The sequence below is a fragment of the Carassius auratus genome, chromosome 7 (assembly GCF_003368295.1).
Source record: "Carassius auratus strain Wakin chromosome 7, ASM336829v1, whole genome shotgun sequence".
In the NCBI taxonomy this organism is placed as follows: domain Eukaryota; kingdom Metazoa; phylum Chordata; class Actinopteri; order Cypriniformes; family Cyprinidae; genus Carassius; species Carassius auratus.
Genome location: NC_039249.1, coordinates 8,910,442 through 8,926,034, shown reverse-complemented (window position 1 = coordinate 8,926,034; position 15,593 = coordinate 8,910,442). Strand labels below are relative to the sequence as shown.

Below are 15,593 nucleotides of genomic sequence, written 5' to 3'. Positions count from 1 at the left end.
GTTTAACACAATTATCAATGTGTGAAAACCATGAAATTAGCAATGTGCAAGTGTGCAAAATTTTAATAATCTAGTTAATTTGACCAGAACATTTTTTTATATATATATCATTTAAATATCCAAATACTTAAAATTTCTCAAATACTTTGTAAGGTCCATGCACTTGGCCCAAGGAAGGTATCCAGTTGTGGATGGAGGTTTCCTGCATGTTCGATCTTTTCAGCGCACGTAAAGTTACTAAATTAAGTTACTAAATTTAGGTTGAAATGCACATTGGTTGTATGTCTGTTTCTATTTAGTATTCTTCTGACATTCGATTATTCTAGTTAACTTTTTATTTTATATTTACTCGTTCATTTGGGTGCTCATGTTGCGGGAAGTCATGGCCTAATAGTCAGAGTCGGACTCTCAATCGAAGGGTTGTGAGTTCGAGTCTTGAGCTGGCAGGAATTGTGGGTGGGGGGAGTATATGTACAGTTCACTATCCACCCTCAATACCACGACTTAGGTGCCTTTGAGCAAGGCATCGAACCCCCAACTGCTCCTCGGGCGCCGCAGCATAAATGGCTGCCCACTGCTCCGGGTGTTTGTTCACAGTGTGTGTGTGTGTTCACTGCTCTGTGTGTGTGCACTTCGGATGGGTTAAATGCAGAGCACAAATTCTGAGTATGGGTCACCATACTTGGCTGAATGTCACTTCACTCACTTTTAACAGGGATACAACATAATCTACTAGAGTCAATAATTACAAAGTAAAACAGAATAAAATCAAATGTAAAAATGTATTATCAGTCAGGTAAATATGTATATCATGCCAATTACATATCCAATTCCAAAATATAAAATCATATCGACACAAAACATCAAATTCTCAAAGATTAATCTAAAAGTAAAACATGCATACCTGACCTTAGAAAATGCATAGTATGAAGTGAAGAGACTCACACCACACTACGGGCTTTCTGGCTACAGAATCGCCCTGGTCCTCTTGCAACATTTCCTCAAGTACCACAGACCAAGACAAACATCCCCTGAGATGGAGACAGGAACTAACAATTGGATTTTGCATTGATCATGTAGAGTTATCACCTCTAGGGTCAAAATGCATTTTGCATGAAAGACACTGGGAAATGGCACACCCTCTACAGTGAGCAAAATATCTTTTAACTCTTAGAATCTCTATCACCTTTTACTCTACTTCTTGTAAAGTTGAGACCATTGTACCAGTCGCCCTGAGACAATTCAAATTACACCAAACATGACTGTAAATATCACTTGCATTCATGTAGAACATTATATTCTACTGTTGACCATTCTGAGTGAGCTGGGTGAAGAGAAGGATGGGTGAGGGGAAGGAAGGGGATGAGGAGGAACCAATGCATTATGTGAGAGACGGTTTCCAATTTTTTCTCTCAGTGAGATGTGGAAACAGATGTCTGTATATTAATGTGTGTCTATTGTCAGTCTCAGAAGATCGAAGTGTCAAGTCAAGTCAAGTCAACTTTAGTTATATAGCACTTTAAACAAAATACATTGCGTCAAAGCAACATTCATTAGGAAAACAGTGTCAATAAAGCAAAATGACAGTTAAAGGCAGTTCATCATTGAATTCAGTGATGTCATTTCTGTTCAGTTTAAATAGTGTCTGTGCATTTATTTGCAATCAAGTTAACAATATCGCTGTAGATTAAGTGACCCCAACTAAGCAAGCCAGAGGCGACAGCGGCTAGGAACCGTAACTCCATCGGTGACAGAATGTAGATATGTGTCTGAGGTTCTATGATTGTGCCAACTTTTATTATTATTATTATTACCTGTGTATGACTGAACCTGGTGAGGTACTGGATTACTTGGACCAGGCGGATTCATGACGGGCTGAACAGGAAGTGGTGGACTCTCTGGCTGAAGCCCAGCAGGTGGAGGACCCAGATCAGGACCTTAAAGAGAGTGAAAACATTAAACTTTCTAGTTAGTAAAGTATCAAATATTCTTCTGTTTAAACACCTATTTGAATTATATGTGTATTTAATCTGGATTACTAAATGACAGCAAAGTAAATTTAGTACAATCTAACTGTCATGTTGATATATTTTATTTCCTTCAGACTTTATAAAATTAGAAATACTCAGATATACCTACTACAGTATACATGTATGTAGATGTACATACACATGTATTAGACTTTAGAAACACTCAGATATACATACACATGTATATGTGTTCATCATGATCCTCAAGACCAACTTCATAAATGGGTTCAGACTGATTCAAAGGTGGCTGAACTGGAGGAGACTGATCATCTGTCTGGAGTCCTGGGCTAGAGTCCTGGGCTGGACAACCTAGTTTAAGACAAAATGTAATAAAGAGAGAGACTGGATCAGGATCAGACTGATTCAAGGTCAGCTGAACTAGAGTTGGTTGATTCTCTGACTGAAGTTCTGTGGCTGGAGGAGCAGGTGCAAAATTTTCTTCGGATATCAATCTTTACAATCTACACTATACAATTGTACTGTGTAGAATATGAAAGAGAAGCCAAAATTGGTGTTAAGATTTTAAATCAATAACCTACTTAAATTAGGTCTGTTCATCCAACAAAGCTATCATATGGCCTACTTTTAGGATCAGTGCTTTTTCTGATCAATATGGAACTTGTTGGTTAAAAGGAGACATATACCTATTCAGTGATGCATTTAGAAAAGAAAACAGGAAAAGAAAGCTTAAGACATACAGGCGACAGAAAAATAAAACAAACTCTAGAAACATTCTACAGAATGTGGTCAAACATGTCATTGTGCATTCCTTTCTTTCACATCTTGATCTAAAAAAATGTCATTGACGAAATAATCTTGGACATTGAAACAAAGGAAATGTGTATACAAGACAAATCACCTAATAGTAGGGTATGTACCATCCAGAAAAAAAATGGAATAGTAAAACTGACTTTAATCAGAATAAATAAAGATCATTTAAATTATTACTGTTATATTTAAACTTATAAAATTTCAGTACCTGGTTCTGACATGTTGAAGACCTTTGTTCGGAGCAGTACAGTCAACTATGGTGACGGAGGAAAAAAAAAAAAAAATATATATATATATATGAATAAATGAAGTTTATTGAAGTTGCACACAAAAATGTGTGTCCAGATGAAGTCAGACATAGAAATAGCATGATCCAACAACTATAAAGACCAAAGGTAAATGATCACTTACCTATCTAAACTCTGAATGAAGTCTTACCTATATGCTCCACAAATGAAATGCTCAGTAGATAACTTCCTTGGTGTTAGAATGATTGCTCGGATGAAGGATATTTAGAGATTTTCTTCCCTTTAACACATGCAGAGTGCAGATAACTGTGTTTGTTATCTCTAACCTGCACCTTCTGTTTTGATAATGTCTCCTCCCCTTTTTTTCATGTATTTAAATTAACATCCTTACAAAGGTGCAGAGGTGTAAAAAGTACTCAAAAAATTTACTGAAATGAAAGCACAAGTACTCAGTGAAAAATTTACTCAATTAAAAGTACAAGTATCTGGTCAAAATCATACTTGAGTAAAAGTAAAAAAGTACAACTTTAAATTGTACTCCAGTATTAAAAAGGTAGAAGTCGTTTTTTTCTGACAGACGAGAATGGTTAAAGGGCTTTTTTTTAAAAGCTCCTATTGTCTCACACTACCTAACAGATAAAATGTGACCCAGGAGATTTTAAAAGGGTCATATGATGCAATTCAAATTTTTCCTTTCTCTTTGGAGCGTTACAAGCTCTTGGTGCATGAATAAGATCTGTAAAGTTGTAAAGACTAAAGTCTCAAATCCAAAGAGATATTCTTTAACAAAGTTAAGATTGCCACGCCCCCCTAAAATGGCTCATTCAAACACGCCCCACATGTCTACATCACTATGTGGAAATATTTGCATAAACACGAGATCCATCTTGAATGAGCCGAAAAGAATACACATCACACCTCTGTTTATCAATTTGCCCTGGCTACCAATAGCTGCTCACATAAAATTTAAGGAATTGACGTTTGCATACATAACCACCATTGGCTCTGCACCCCTTTACCTAAATTAATTACTTCAGACGTAAGTGCTCTCTAGAAGCTTGTGTTCTGCAAGTGAACGCTGCTTGATTGTGCCATCCCAAAGAAGCACAAAATAACATTTACAGACATTATTTGAAAAATAATGTGTTTTTTGAACATTACAGCATGTCAACATATTCTGTTACACCAAATACACAAAATAATGATCTTTAAAAAAGCATTCATATGACTCATTCGATTCATATGGTTTAACAAAATACCTACAAAGCACTGCTGTGTGATTGCAGGCTGTGACTATTTTTGTAATTTATTATGTAAGGTTATATAAAGAGTTGCTGTAAAATCTTGTTCTGATCTAATCTTATTTTGGTCAAATTAGATACCCAAAAAATGGCTTAATGATTTTTCTAATTGCTCCTTTATTTGTGATAATTCTGTGTAATATGAACCCGGAAAAGCAGTTGGTAAACAATGTTGGTAAACAGGTTGCACAGAAACTAGTGCATCTTGACATCACTGTTTGCTGTTGTTGAATTTCCAGGCATCATTTTATGTTAATCATGTTAAAATAAACATGAAACATAGCTATAAAAAGGAGTTGTTGAACTATCTATTATGAACACTAATCGTTGTGCATGTGCATTAAGGCAAGCCATAAGGAGGTATTTTGTTTATGATTTTGCATAAAAGGTGTGACAGAGATTATTGTTCTGTAGGTTAGCCATTGTAAAATGACAAATGATGGTTATTTTAACTGAACTCTACATCTGAAGTCTTTTATTTGGCTATATGTTTTATAGGGTTTTGCAACAACGTGTACAGTATGTTTTTAAATCATTTCCTAGATGCAGTAATCACACAAACCACCAACATTACCATATTATACATTTATTATCTTAGTGTTATAATAATATAGTATATTATAGAAATAAATACAAACACATATAAAGAAGACACATATATATTGATTATACATGGGGAGACCTGAGAGCACTGTACCAGTACAAGTTGAACAAATTATTAAGTAGCTACTGGGACCCTAAATTTGATTAACAAAATAAATGTGTACAAAATTTTAACCGATGACCATGTGTTCTAATATTGTTTCATTTCACCCTGTTAGTGATAGGGCAATACCACGACTGAGGTGCCTTTGAGCAAGGCACCCAACCCCCAACTGCTCCCTGGGTGCCACAGGATAAATGGCTGCCCACTGGTCTGGGTGTGTGTTCACGGTGTGTGTATGTGTGTGTGTTCGGTGTGTGTATGTGTGTGTGGCAAATAATTCATATTTAACATCATCCTAATAATTAAAATGGACTCTTTGAGAGGCTGGGTTTTATAAACTGACAAGCGCCCCCTGTAGGACACCCATTCTTCAGACACACACCAAAAAAAAAAAAAAAACTATTAATAACAAACTGGCTTCTACCCAAGGTAAATCACACAGAAAACCATGCTAACCATACCAACTATTTTTTTTTATTTTTTTTTTAGCTGTTGCCAGAGTCAACTTGCATGTAACCCATATCATCATGCATTACTTGGCTGTAGGAACATCTGCATGTTTTAATGAAAATGCTTTGCATTTAGCAAAATAAAACAGAATTTCCTTTAAAAAATGAAAAAATCTACTTTATGCAAGAAATAAGTCTACATATACATGCATAGGGTTGCACGTTACATTTTATTTATAATAAAAAAAGAGAAGTTTAAAGTAACAAAAAGATGTAAATATTAGCTCAGAAACTATTGTAACAGTAATTCAAATTCTAGGCTATGATTGTTTAAAAGCCAACACTGAACAGTTACTGATATAACCTAGCCTGTCACTGTAAATATTGCTGGCCACGTGAACACTTCAAAATGACCTTGAACATTTCCATTGGATTCACTGCAGTGCCAGCTGTCTATACCTTTGGTTACCTAAGAAAATGCAGGAAATAAAAAGAAGTCCAGATGTTTAAAAAAGACTTGAAAGGTGACGAGTTAGTTGAAAATGTCGCTTATAAAGTAACTTACCAGGAGCTCTAAGAGAATACAGAATTGCGCTGATTTGAGTCTCCCACTTTTTCAAAGAACATGAAATCCTTTGAAAAGAAAAACAGAACAAAGATCAAAGAGTCAGAACAGAATCTAGGTGAATCTAATATGTTCAGAATTCTGGAGTATTACAATATTTGGTAACATTTTATTTTTACCCTTTATTTTAATGTTCCCGTAACAAACATTCTACTGACTACTTTGCAAGTATGTCAACTTATTCTACTAACACTAACATAATGGTCTGCTAAATCCACATATATATCTGAAAAGCATATGAAAATATCATCTGAAAGCTGAATCAATAAACTTATCAATGATGAATGGTTTGTTAGGATACGACAATACGACTTTTTGAAAATCTGTTATCTGAGGGTGCAAAAAATGTAAATATTGAGAAAATTGCCTTTAAAGTTTTCCAAATGAAGTCCTTAGGATTGAATATTACATGGGTTAAATATTAAAAGTTTTATTTTTGTTTGTTTGCTTGTTTTTTTAATTTAGGGTTATTTTTTATATTAGAAAAAGAGCGAGTAGCTCAGTAGTAGAAAGCTAGCTTCACATTCATATACAGGAGATAATTTTTTAATTTGTGGATTGTGGTTGCATAATGGTTAGAGATCTGTGGTACTGCAGTGCTCTCCAAGGCATTATAAAGCATTTAGACTATTGCCGATCATTAAATATGTCATTAGCCTTATACTCACAATTAGAAAGCAAGCACCCATTAGTACAGCCTTCATCTTAACATCCATGTCCATAGGGAACTGGATGCCAAAGTTGTCAGCGTCAGTGAAGACTTCCTTCAACAGGCCGCTCCACTGCTTACTGATTCGACCGATAGGGTCCCCAGTACCGTCTTTACCTTTGAGCTAAAGAGAGAAATACAGATTTATGGTTAGTAACACAAACCTGCCAATTGCAAAATGATTTTGCTTGGTGTCACTATAAAGTTTATCTTTGAATTTGTATATTAACAAGGCAACAACAATCACTTTCAAACCAATTCTAAAAAGTTACCTCGAAGTGCACATCACCACAGCAGTTACATGCCAAGCAGGGCCCCTCAAGCTTCATCACAGTCTCCTTGTTTGGGCCCTGGATGGAGAATTTTGGATAACAGGGGTGCCAGTCCTGCTTCACGTACCCTACTGTCGTTCCTGGAGGAGCCTGTATCTCCATCTGAAGTTTAAATATTAGCATTCATAGTCATAACAAATTAGAAATGTAAAGCAACGCCCAAATTGATTTCTAAACTAGCAGCTATGGGTGCATGTATACACTAATCTCCAAGAGAAATGAATTACTGTTCAATGGAGTAAATTGAAATATAAGTTATTCTTGTGATGGCAGACCTGAATTTCCAGCAAGCAATACTCCAGTTTTCAATAGCACACAGTCCTTCAGAAGTCTTTCCAATATATGATTTGGTGCTCAAGAAACATTCCTTCTTATTATTAATGTTGTGTAAACAGTTTTGCTGCTTAATGTTTTTTGAATGTATTTTTGAATTAATTTTTTTGTGCATAGAAAGTTTAAAAGAACAGCATTTATGGTAATACTTTACTTAAAGCCTTTATGTATATTGCATTAAAAAAGTAGTTTTAGTTTTAATGCATTAATTATGACTTGTAATTCACCTTATAATGCATTGTACAATCTCATCAATAATTACAACCACAGTTAATAACATAACAAAATGTATCAATTCATTTTTACACTATGCATTCGAAATTCAGTTATAATTATTTACGATAAGATATGATGTATGAATATTTGAATGTATGAATGATTATAATGCATTATACCCTTTAATAACCGTTTATAATGCATTACACATAAAGGCTTTAAGTTAAGTTAATTATTTAAAATAGAAATCTTTTGTTACATTATAAATGTTTTTACTGTTCTTTTGATCAATTTAATGCTGCTGTTAATCCTTGCTGTAAAAAATTGATTCTTTCGAAAACAGCATCAAAAATATTGAACTAAATAAACCGTGCGATTGCTGATTGAAGACTCTCTTTAAAGACAACTTATAACTCATTAGTCAGAGTCGTAGTAGGTCACACAGCATGTCCTACAAATGAGTCACTAGCTGAATCTCAAAGACACAACAACTGGTCCCATTTCAGAGACTTGATTTAAATAACACAATTAAATGCAGAGCTTTGATATGACTTGTCTGGTATACCTCTTGCAGGCAGCAGGGGCAACAACAGGAGACACAACGGTAAGGGCGGATGAGTCGTATGACCTCTCGATCAGCGTTGTCTTTGATCTTCATGTCAAAGCTGCGCAGGGCACCACAGCAGTTGCGTGTGCAGCAGTCATTTTTTTCTTTGGCAGAGTAGATCTTTTGACCGAGGCTGTTCTTGATCTCATACTGGTTGTTGGTCTCAAAGCCAATGATTGCTGTAGAAGACCAAAGTGTATATAGCCAAGTTGAACATTTTTTGCAATCTTTGAGTCTTTAAGTCACAGGTTTAAACAAATTAGCAAAAAAGTAATAGTGAATATTTGTCTCAGGCTTAAAAAATAACACATAAAACAAATCAGACAAGCACACAAATTATAGAGTTAACAGCTTCAACCGCATGCACATATCACGGAAGATGACTCACCCTCTAACAACTCCACCTTCTGATGAATAAGAATCTGATCGATCTGAAATAAAAATAGTGTACAGGTCACAAGACTTTTAAACAAACTAATAATTAAAGCAAATGTCAGAGAGAACTGAATCGTTCAACTCTTCCTGAGAAGTTCATATTTATGGAACATGATCTTTACTTAATATCCTAATGATTTTAGGCATAAAAGAAAAATCTATAATTCTGACCCATACAATGTTTTTTTGGCTATTGCTACAAATAAAGCCCTGCAACTTAAGAAGGTTTTGTGGTCCAGGGTCACATATTGTAAATGCATCTAAACTAGTTTCATTGCGAATAAAAAAAAAATTACAGACAAATTTACTCTCAACAACCATTACATCCAGCACGTCTCTCAGACTCATCCCCAACTCTGAAACTCCCAAGCTCCCCACTCAGCCATGACTTTGCATTAGAATGAATGTGCATTCAACTTGTAAATAAAAACTTTTCTGACTGTCTGAATTTTATGTACCAAAAGACATGACAAACCTGAGTGAGGTACTCCAGACCAGGTGGTACTCCAGCAGGAACTGAAACTGGTGCAGCTACAGGTGCTAGAGAAGTTTGGGAGAAAGATCATTAGACACATCGTCATTAGCCTGCATTATCTAACAATACCAGTGTTGCATTGTTTTTATTGTATTAATGATCATCTGAATGAAACTTTTATTAATTTCAAGCATCTTTGGCCTGTGTGTTAACTTTTCTCAGGACCTATTGCTCAATACCTATTAGCCGTGTTTCCACTATCGAGCTAAGACCGGGCATGCTAGTGCGTGCCAGGGCCAGTCGCGTTTCCACTGTCACTTCCGGGGCTTGGTCGTGCCTCGCCGGGGCTTCCTCGGGGCCAACGGCCAGGGTTTTTTGGCCCGACGAAAACCTTGGGCCAAAGCGGTCCAGACGTCAGCTTCTTATTCTCTATCACAATTGTGTATTTATTAAGTAACATTTTATCTGTCGTCTCGTTTCTTGAGTTTAGCTCCACGTTGCATATCATCAAAATATAATAATGATTTTTGTTTGGGAGCTTTTATAAAAATAGAGAGTCTGCGCTGAGGAACATTTCAGAAAGATAACAGCTTTAACACCAGCATTAAACACATTTTTAAATAAATCAAGCTCAAAACTCACTTTGAGTCAGCAGCGAGTGTTTGAAATAACTTGATCCGATGTGGATTATAATCACTAAACAAGGCTGAAATATTTATAAGCGATGTAAAAGACTATGCACGCTAAACATGTTACCATAGTAAACATGGTAAATATGACTGCTTGAAGAAATCAGACGTCAGCTCCTTATTCTCTATCACAATCGTGTATTTATTAAGTAACTTATATTATCTGTCACATGCCTCGTCTCGAGAGTTTTTCTCACGTTGCCTATCATAAAAGAATATAGCCTAATAATGTTTTTTGTTCGGGAGCTTTTATAAAAATAGAGATAAATAAATAAAATAGAAATAAGTGTATTTATGTGTGATTAATTTTGAGTCCTGATAAATTAAATCAATATGATCTATGCATCACTTATTCTATAGTTAAAACATCGATGCTTTTGAATATATAACAAAGCATGCAAACAAACGGCCGTTTTTATCATGTTTGTTTTGAGATCGCGCATCCAGTGACTTATTTCTTAATATTCTGATAACTTCTTTTTTTGATGGTGAAATTTTGAGGTTGCATGACGTTGTTCTGAGAAGCGTGTAAAGGGCGTGTTTTAGTGACGTGCAGCGGTGCTTCAAGCTCCACTGTGGAAACCCTGCGCTATTCTGGCCTCGATGCTACTGGCCCGGGGCTATGAGCCCCGTCCGGCCCGCCTTAAGCCCTGGCTCGCACTGGCCCGAAAGTGGAAATGCGGCTATTGATAACCATTTACCTGACAGCATTTTTTTGTAATTAAGTGTAAATTTAGACATGTATACCTCCATATGGTTGGCCCTGTTGAGATGCTGGATTAGCTGGTCCAGGCTGATACATGATTGGCTGATCTGGAACTGGCTGGTATCCTGCTTGGAACCCTGCTGGTGGGGCCCCCTTTCCAGGTTCTCCAAAACCTCCCATGGGATAGGCTGGCTGGTTTGGAGATGGGTAGCCTGGTATAACATAATTTAATATTCAAAGAGAGAAAAATATAATCTTAGTTTACTCTGATGAGACATATTAGGCAATGCTGTAAAAATAAATCTGAATTCATAGCATACTGAATCTAAACTTGGCATTTTGTCTAGTTGTTTGGTACACATTACACAGTTGGTACATGAAACTCTGCTACATTGTGTGAAAAGATTATTGAGTTATCATTTGGTCTTTGTGTATTTTTGGATGCTTTGCTTGTTTGGCTCTTTCTTGAAGTCAGAAACTCCACATTTTGTTGTCTTTGTGCCACTATTTTGTTGATTTCCCCCTGCCTGTATTATGTTAGGTATGAGCTTGGTATAAGCCTTCATCTTTTGAGTCATAAATCATACACAGATGCCCTGACATGCGGCAGAAAGTCCTGATGACTTGGAATGCATTGTTCGATTCAAGCTATCAATGGAAATCCCACGATCTTGCATCATCATTGGGATATGACCGGGAGTAGGCATATATAATTAAATGACTGGAAAAGCGAACTGATTTATTCTCATTTAATCAAAAATTACAGACACCTAGAAGTGGGATGGATCTATAGACTGCAGCCATACAGTATAATAACAATCATGAACAATGCATGAAATTGTATTTCACATCAGCTCTTTACAAAGCAACAACCAGATATATGAAAATAAAGCATTAACTGAGTGTCAGCAATTACGCCAAAGATGTAATTTCTGGATAGCTGGATAATAAACATTTTATTTTATTATATCACAATGTATTATTAATCCAGTCATTAATCCATTTTAAACTACACTACAGCCCCGTTGAATGCGTGAATCTGATTGGCAGACGAATGTTCTGAGGTATGCAATTATTTCGCACGCCGAACGTAATTCCAGGCAGCTCTCTTGACCGCATTACAGTCCCAAATCACTTTGCACAGTAAAACTGTAATAACGGAAATTACTGGACTAACAAAAACAACAGATGATTTTCCGAAAGTACACAAGACATTTCTCACTAGCGAGGTAATAACAGCGCTGTTTAGAGACGCTGCTGCAGTCTAATTCACTCAAGCTCTCTCCCTCTCTCTCTTTCTCTGTCTCTGTCTGTCTTGCTCTCTTTCTAATAACTTCATTAATAACTGCATTAGAATGGTATCAACGGCTCAAGCGTCCATTACCAGCTTTAAAATGACATTGTGAAACAGTCAAAAGAGGCGCTGGATGAGATGCGAAAGAAATAATCCTACTCACAATAGCAATTTAAGTATAAAATTGAACGAATCCCTTTAAATATATAATCTGATCGATGTATTGAGGCGTGTTGACCATAGTATAAGTGGAATAATTGACTCCAGGCCGTTACATTATTAGAAAAATAATCATTTCTGGGTTAGCAATAGTGGCTGCAAGTATTGCATCCTCAAACTATATATTATTATTATTTAAAAACAGGTAATTATTTATTGTTGTACACCAGCATTCAGCTTTGCTATAAAGGGAATAAATTACATTTTAGAAACATTTAAATTCTAACAGCTTTTCCACTACGTTGCGGTTTTAATTCATTTTTTGCTCAAATAAATGTAGCCTTGGTGAGCATGAGAGTCTTTTTTCGAAAAACAGCCCCAGACTTTTAAACATTATTGTACCTCAGGAGTGAAGACAGCAGGTGTAGCTTAGGAAACATGTATTAGCATGTTTAATCTTCCCACTCAACCAATCCAAAACTGACATCTTCATATGAAAAGGCTCTTCATATGAGCTATTCAAATCTTTCACCAGCTATTAAAAAAAAAAAGGCCATGAGTTTGAATGGAATGGAACTCTCTCATCTCCTCGTCTAGGCATTGTCCAGACACAACCCTTACCATTAGTAAGACATACAGTTATTGTACTTTCCCAGATCTGCTGTCCTCTACATAATGGGGCTGTTGAGAAAAATCTTCTTCTACTGTCATATAAAACTTCTTTACATTTTCAGCATTAAGGGTGTAGTCTATTAAATGTTGTGCCTCTACAATCAAACAGGCACGATCAACAAACATTATTATATATCCGACCTAAACGATGAGACAGAAAATGCTAATTAGTGCAAAGAAAAAAAAAGTGATCTATTCAACGTCTATCACCATGTTGTCTATGAGGTGCAAAAACAACAGTGTCTTTCATTACCCTGCTGTGCATCAACATGCCTGAGGTCCTCGAAACACACCAGCAGACTTTGGGAGGAGATATTGGTTTTTAAGTAAAACTAAAATTTAATATGTATTAAAAATGTAGTATGTATTTAAAATTGACTGCTCACACAGGAGAATCGCTGAATTAATAGCATTCATGGCACCTTACTTGTTGTTGAAGTTATGGAGCTTACTAATGAATGGCAAGGGCGTTGTTTGGTGACAAGTTTTGGCAACAGTGTTCATTGTAAAACATTGTTTTTTCCCCCCTTTGTGTTTAAAAGGTATTTAAAGTAAAAAAAAAAAAATTGGTTTTATGCTGAATCTAAAATTTAATATGTATTTAAAATTTAATATGTATTTAAAATTGACTGCTCACACAGAAGAATTGCTGTATTAACAGCATCCATGGAAGAATTAATTGTATGTTTCATTGTTTTTTACCCCTTGTGTCTAAAAGGTATTTAAAGTAAAAATAAATAAATAAATGGTTCATGTGGTTTCATGCTGAATCTAGGCTCTCAATCATTGCTAATTTGATTCTCAAGACCTGCCACATGGAATTGCATCTTGCTTCCATTATGTTATCTTCCTGTTCATGGTCATGTGTCCATGGCTCAAAGCATTATGTTAAGTGCTGGGGGAAAGACTCAGTCATTTATTATTCAGACTTGCTCAATGATATTTTGTCATGATGCTTGCAGACATCCGCTATTCCTCTCAAATTAAAATGTTTCACAAACATTTTTTAACAACAGTAAATGTTAAAAGTAGTAAATTATAAGAAAATCTGTGTAACTTGTGACATATATAATGCAAGTTCCTAAAAATTATTTTTTAATAAATCAAATCTTTCCGGCAGAAATGTATGTATTATGAAAGCAAGCCTGTTTCTGGATAATAATGCTGCCTAATTGTTGACCTTTTCTCATTAAAACCTTTGACCTTTACATCTTGTATTTTTTGAACACTCCTATCTTGCCATTCCAGTTTTCCAGTGCTAAACCCTGTTGAGTCATTGACAAAGGACAAATGACAAAGGATGAGACAAGCCCTTTTGCAAATACCCCCCCCCCCCCCTTGAGTAACGCATTAGATAAATGACTTACACATGAACAAGACTGAAAAACATAAATCTTTCCTTTCGGTAGCAAAATAATTAATGCTGCTAGTCCACTCAACATGAATAGTGTCAGTAAACTTGGTAAAAACTAGCCTGAATTCTCCTTCTTGTTACAAAAACAGTTGCTCCGAAGATGATGGCCTATTAGTCCTTTAGTCACTAAAGTCACAGATGTTTATATAGGACAATAATGATCAGCTCTTAAAAATGCACAGCCTGTGAAAACCTATAAATGTGGAACACAGCCACTTTGTAGGCTTCATTTTCTGCAGAAAATGTTCCTATAGAAAACTGAAGTTTCCACCAAAACACACACCTTCACTTCAACCAGCATGATGGTGCATGCATCACACTTGAAGGGAAAAATGTAAATAGTTTTCAGTGCAGTCAGGGATTGTAAACTTCATCACTTGGTAGGTAAGCATCTATTGCAAAACTCACTAGCTGTTTAAACATGGCATGCATAGTAACTCCTAAATTAAAAATCCACAAACATGCACATAGAGAAAACTAAAGTTTCCACCAAAACACACACCTTCACTTCAACCAGCATGATGGTGCATGCATCACACTTGAAGGGAAAAATGTAAAATATTGTGTAGATAGTTTTCATCACACGGACTGTAAACTTCACTTAGGTAATGTAGGCATCTATTGCAAAACTCAGTAGCTGTTTAAAACATGGCATGCATAGTAACTCCTAAATTAAACATCCCCAAACATGCACTATTGCATTTCAAGGAAAAGAAACAGTTTATCATTACCTGGGCCAGACATGTTGAAGACAGATCTGAGATTTTCAGAGCCAACGTCTGCCTATCAGCACCACGATCACAGTGTGGGTGAAGACAATGTGGGGAAGATGTGTTTGCACTGGAAACAAGCAAAACAGGTACAAAAAGAATTTAAGATCAAATCCAAATGAAAAGACCCATGTTTAAATGTTCAGGGAGAATTTTAAAGGAAATGTAAAGATCTACGCAAACCCAACCGTGTATTTAAGGAAGACTGTCAGCAGGATACGCGCCAGTCGTTTAATTCTCGTTTAGAGGAATGCTCGGTTTTAAGACGAGAAACACACTGAAGCAATAACACCATCACTTCGTCATCATGTGAAGGGGTGGGGCGATATGGTATATTAGATTACCGTATGTTAATCGTGTAGTATTTCTTTACAAATAGACAACACCCAGTATAGCCAAGGACTCGCAAAGACAAAAAAGGTTGCTGATTTAAAAATTGCTTTATCTACAAGCTTAATGAACAAAGATTCTGTTTATAGCCTAGCTAAATTAATTACGATGATTACTTTCTCCGCAGTTTATCTATTATAAAAAAAAAACAATCCAGTAAACAACAATACTGCAGAACGGTATTAAAACATACTCTATAAATCAGAGACTTCTAAAAGGGGGGGAAACATAAACCACCATGAAAACTGACTTAAATTAGGCT

General features: G+C 35.8%; 2 protein-coding genes across 5 annotated transcripts in view; both read right to left on the bottom strand.

The window, feature by feature from the left end:
- The window catches only part of LOC113105770 (phospholipid scramblase 2), an 8,498-nt gene extending 5,082 nt beyond the window's left edge, over window positions 1-3,416 (bottom strand). The window contains exons 1-4 of one of the 4 annotated variants that reach the window (XM_026267046.1): window positions 3,213-3,415; window positions 3,010-3,055; window positions 2,208-2,339; window positions 1,815-1,937 (exon numbers count right to left, since the gene is read on the bottom strand). In XM_026267046.1, the coding sequence (XP_026122831.1) occupies window positions 1,815-1,937; window positions 2,208-2,339; window positions 3,010-3,022 (268 nt within the window). In that variant the 5' untranslated portion in view covers window positions 3,023-3,055; window positions 3,213-3,415. Of the gene's footprint in view, window positions 1-1,814; window positions 1,938-2,207; window positions 2,340-3,009; window positions 3,056-3,212 lie in introns of all 4 variants that reach the window. The other 3 variants (XM_026267047.1, XM_026267048.1, XM_026267050.1) reach the window with 3 other exon arrangements.
- Window positions 3,417-5,305: 1,889 nt separating this feature from the next.
- Window positions 5,306-15,277, bottom strand: LOC113105766 (phospholipid scramblase 1-like). Its single transcript, XM_026267044.1, has 10 exons — window positions 15,130-15,277; window positions 14,903-15,011; window positions 10,674-10,844; window positions 9,238-9,302; window positions 8,716-8,758; window positions 8,286-8,506; window positions 7,112-7,273; window positions 6,799-6,963; window positions 6,071-6,138; window positions 5,306-5,974 (listed from the first exon to the last, which is right to left on the bottom strand). Exons 2-9 carry the CDS (start codon window positions 14,913-14,915, stop codon window positions 6,079-6,081), a joined length of 900 nt encoding a protein of 299 aa, XP_026122829.1. The 5' UTR covers window positions 14,916-15,011; window positions 15,130-15,277; the 3' UTR covers window positions 5,306-5,974; window positions 6,071-6,078.
- Window positions 15,278-15,593: the final 316 nt, after the last annotated feature.

Bases quoted from the DNA above. Each gene is read 5' to 3' on its own strand.
- LOC113105766 (XM_026267044.1), bottom strand. The intron at 9,303-10,673 runs GTATACATGTCT...AAACTTCTCTAG, and splicing joins ACAGGGCCAACCATATGGAG to CACCTGTAGCTGCACCAGTT. The intron at 8,507-8,715 runs GTGAGTCATCTT...GGTCTTCTACAG, and splicing joins GAAGGTGGAGTTGTTAGAGG to CAATCATTGGCTTTGAGACC.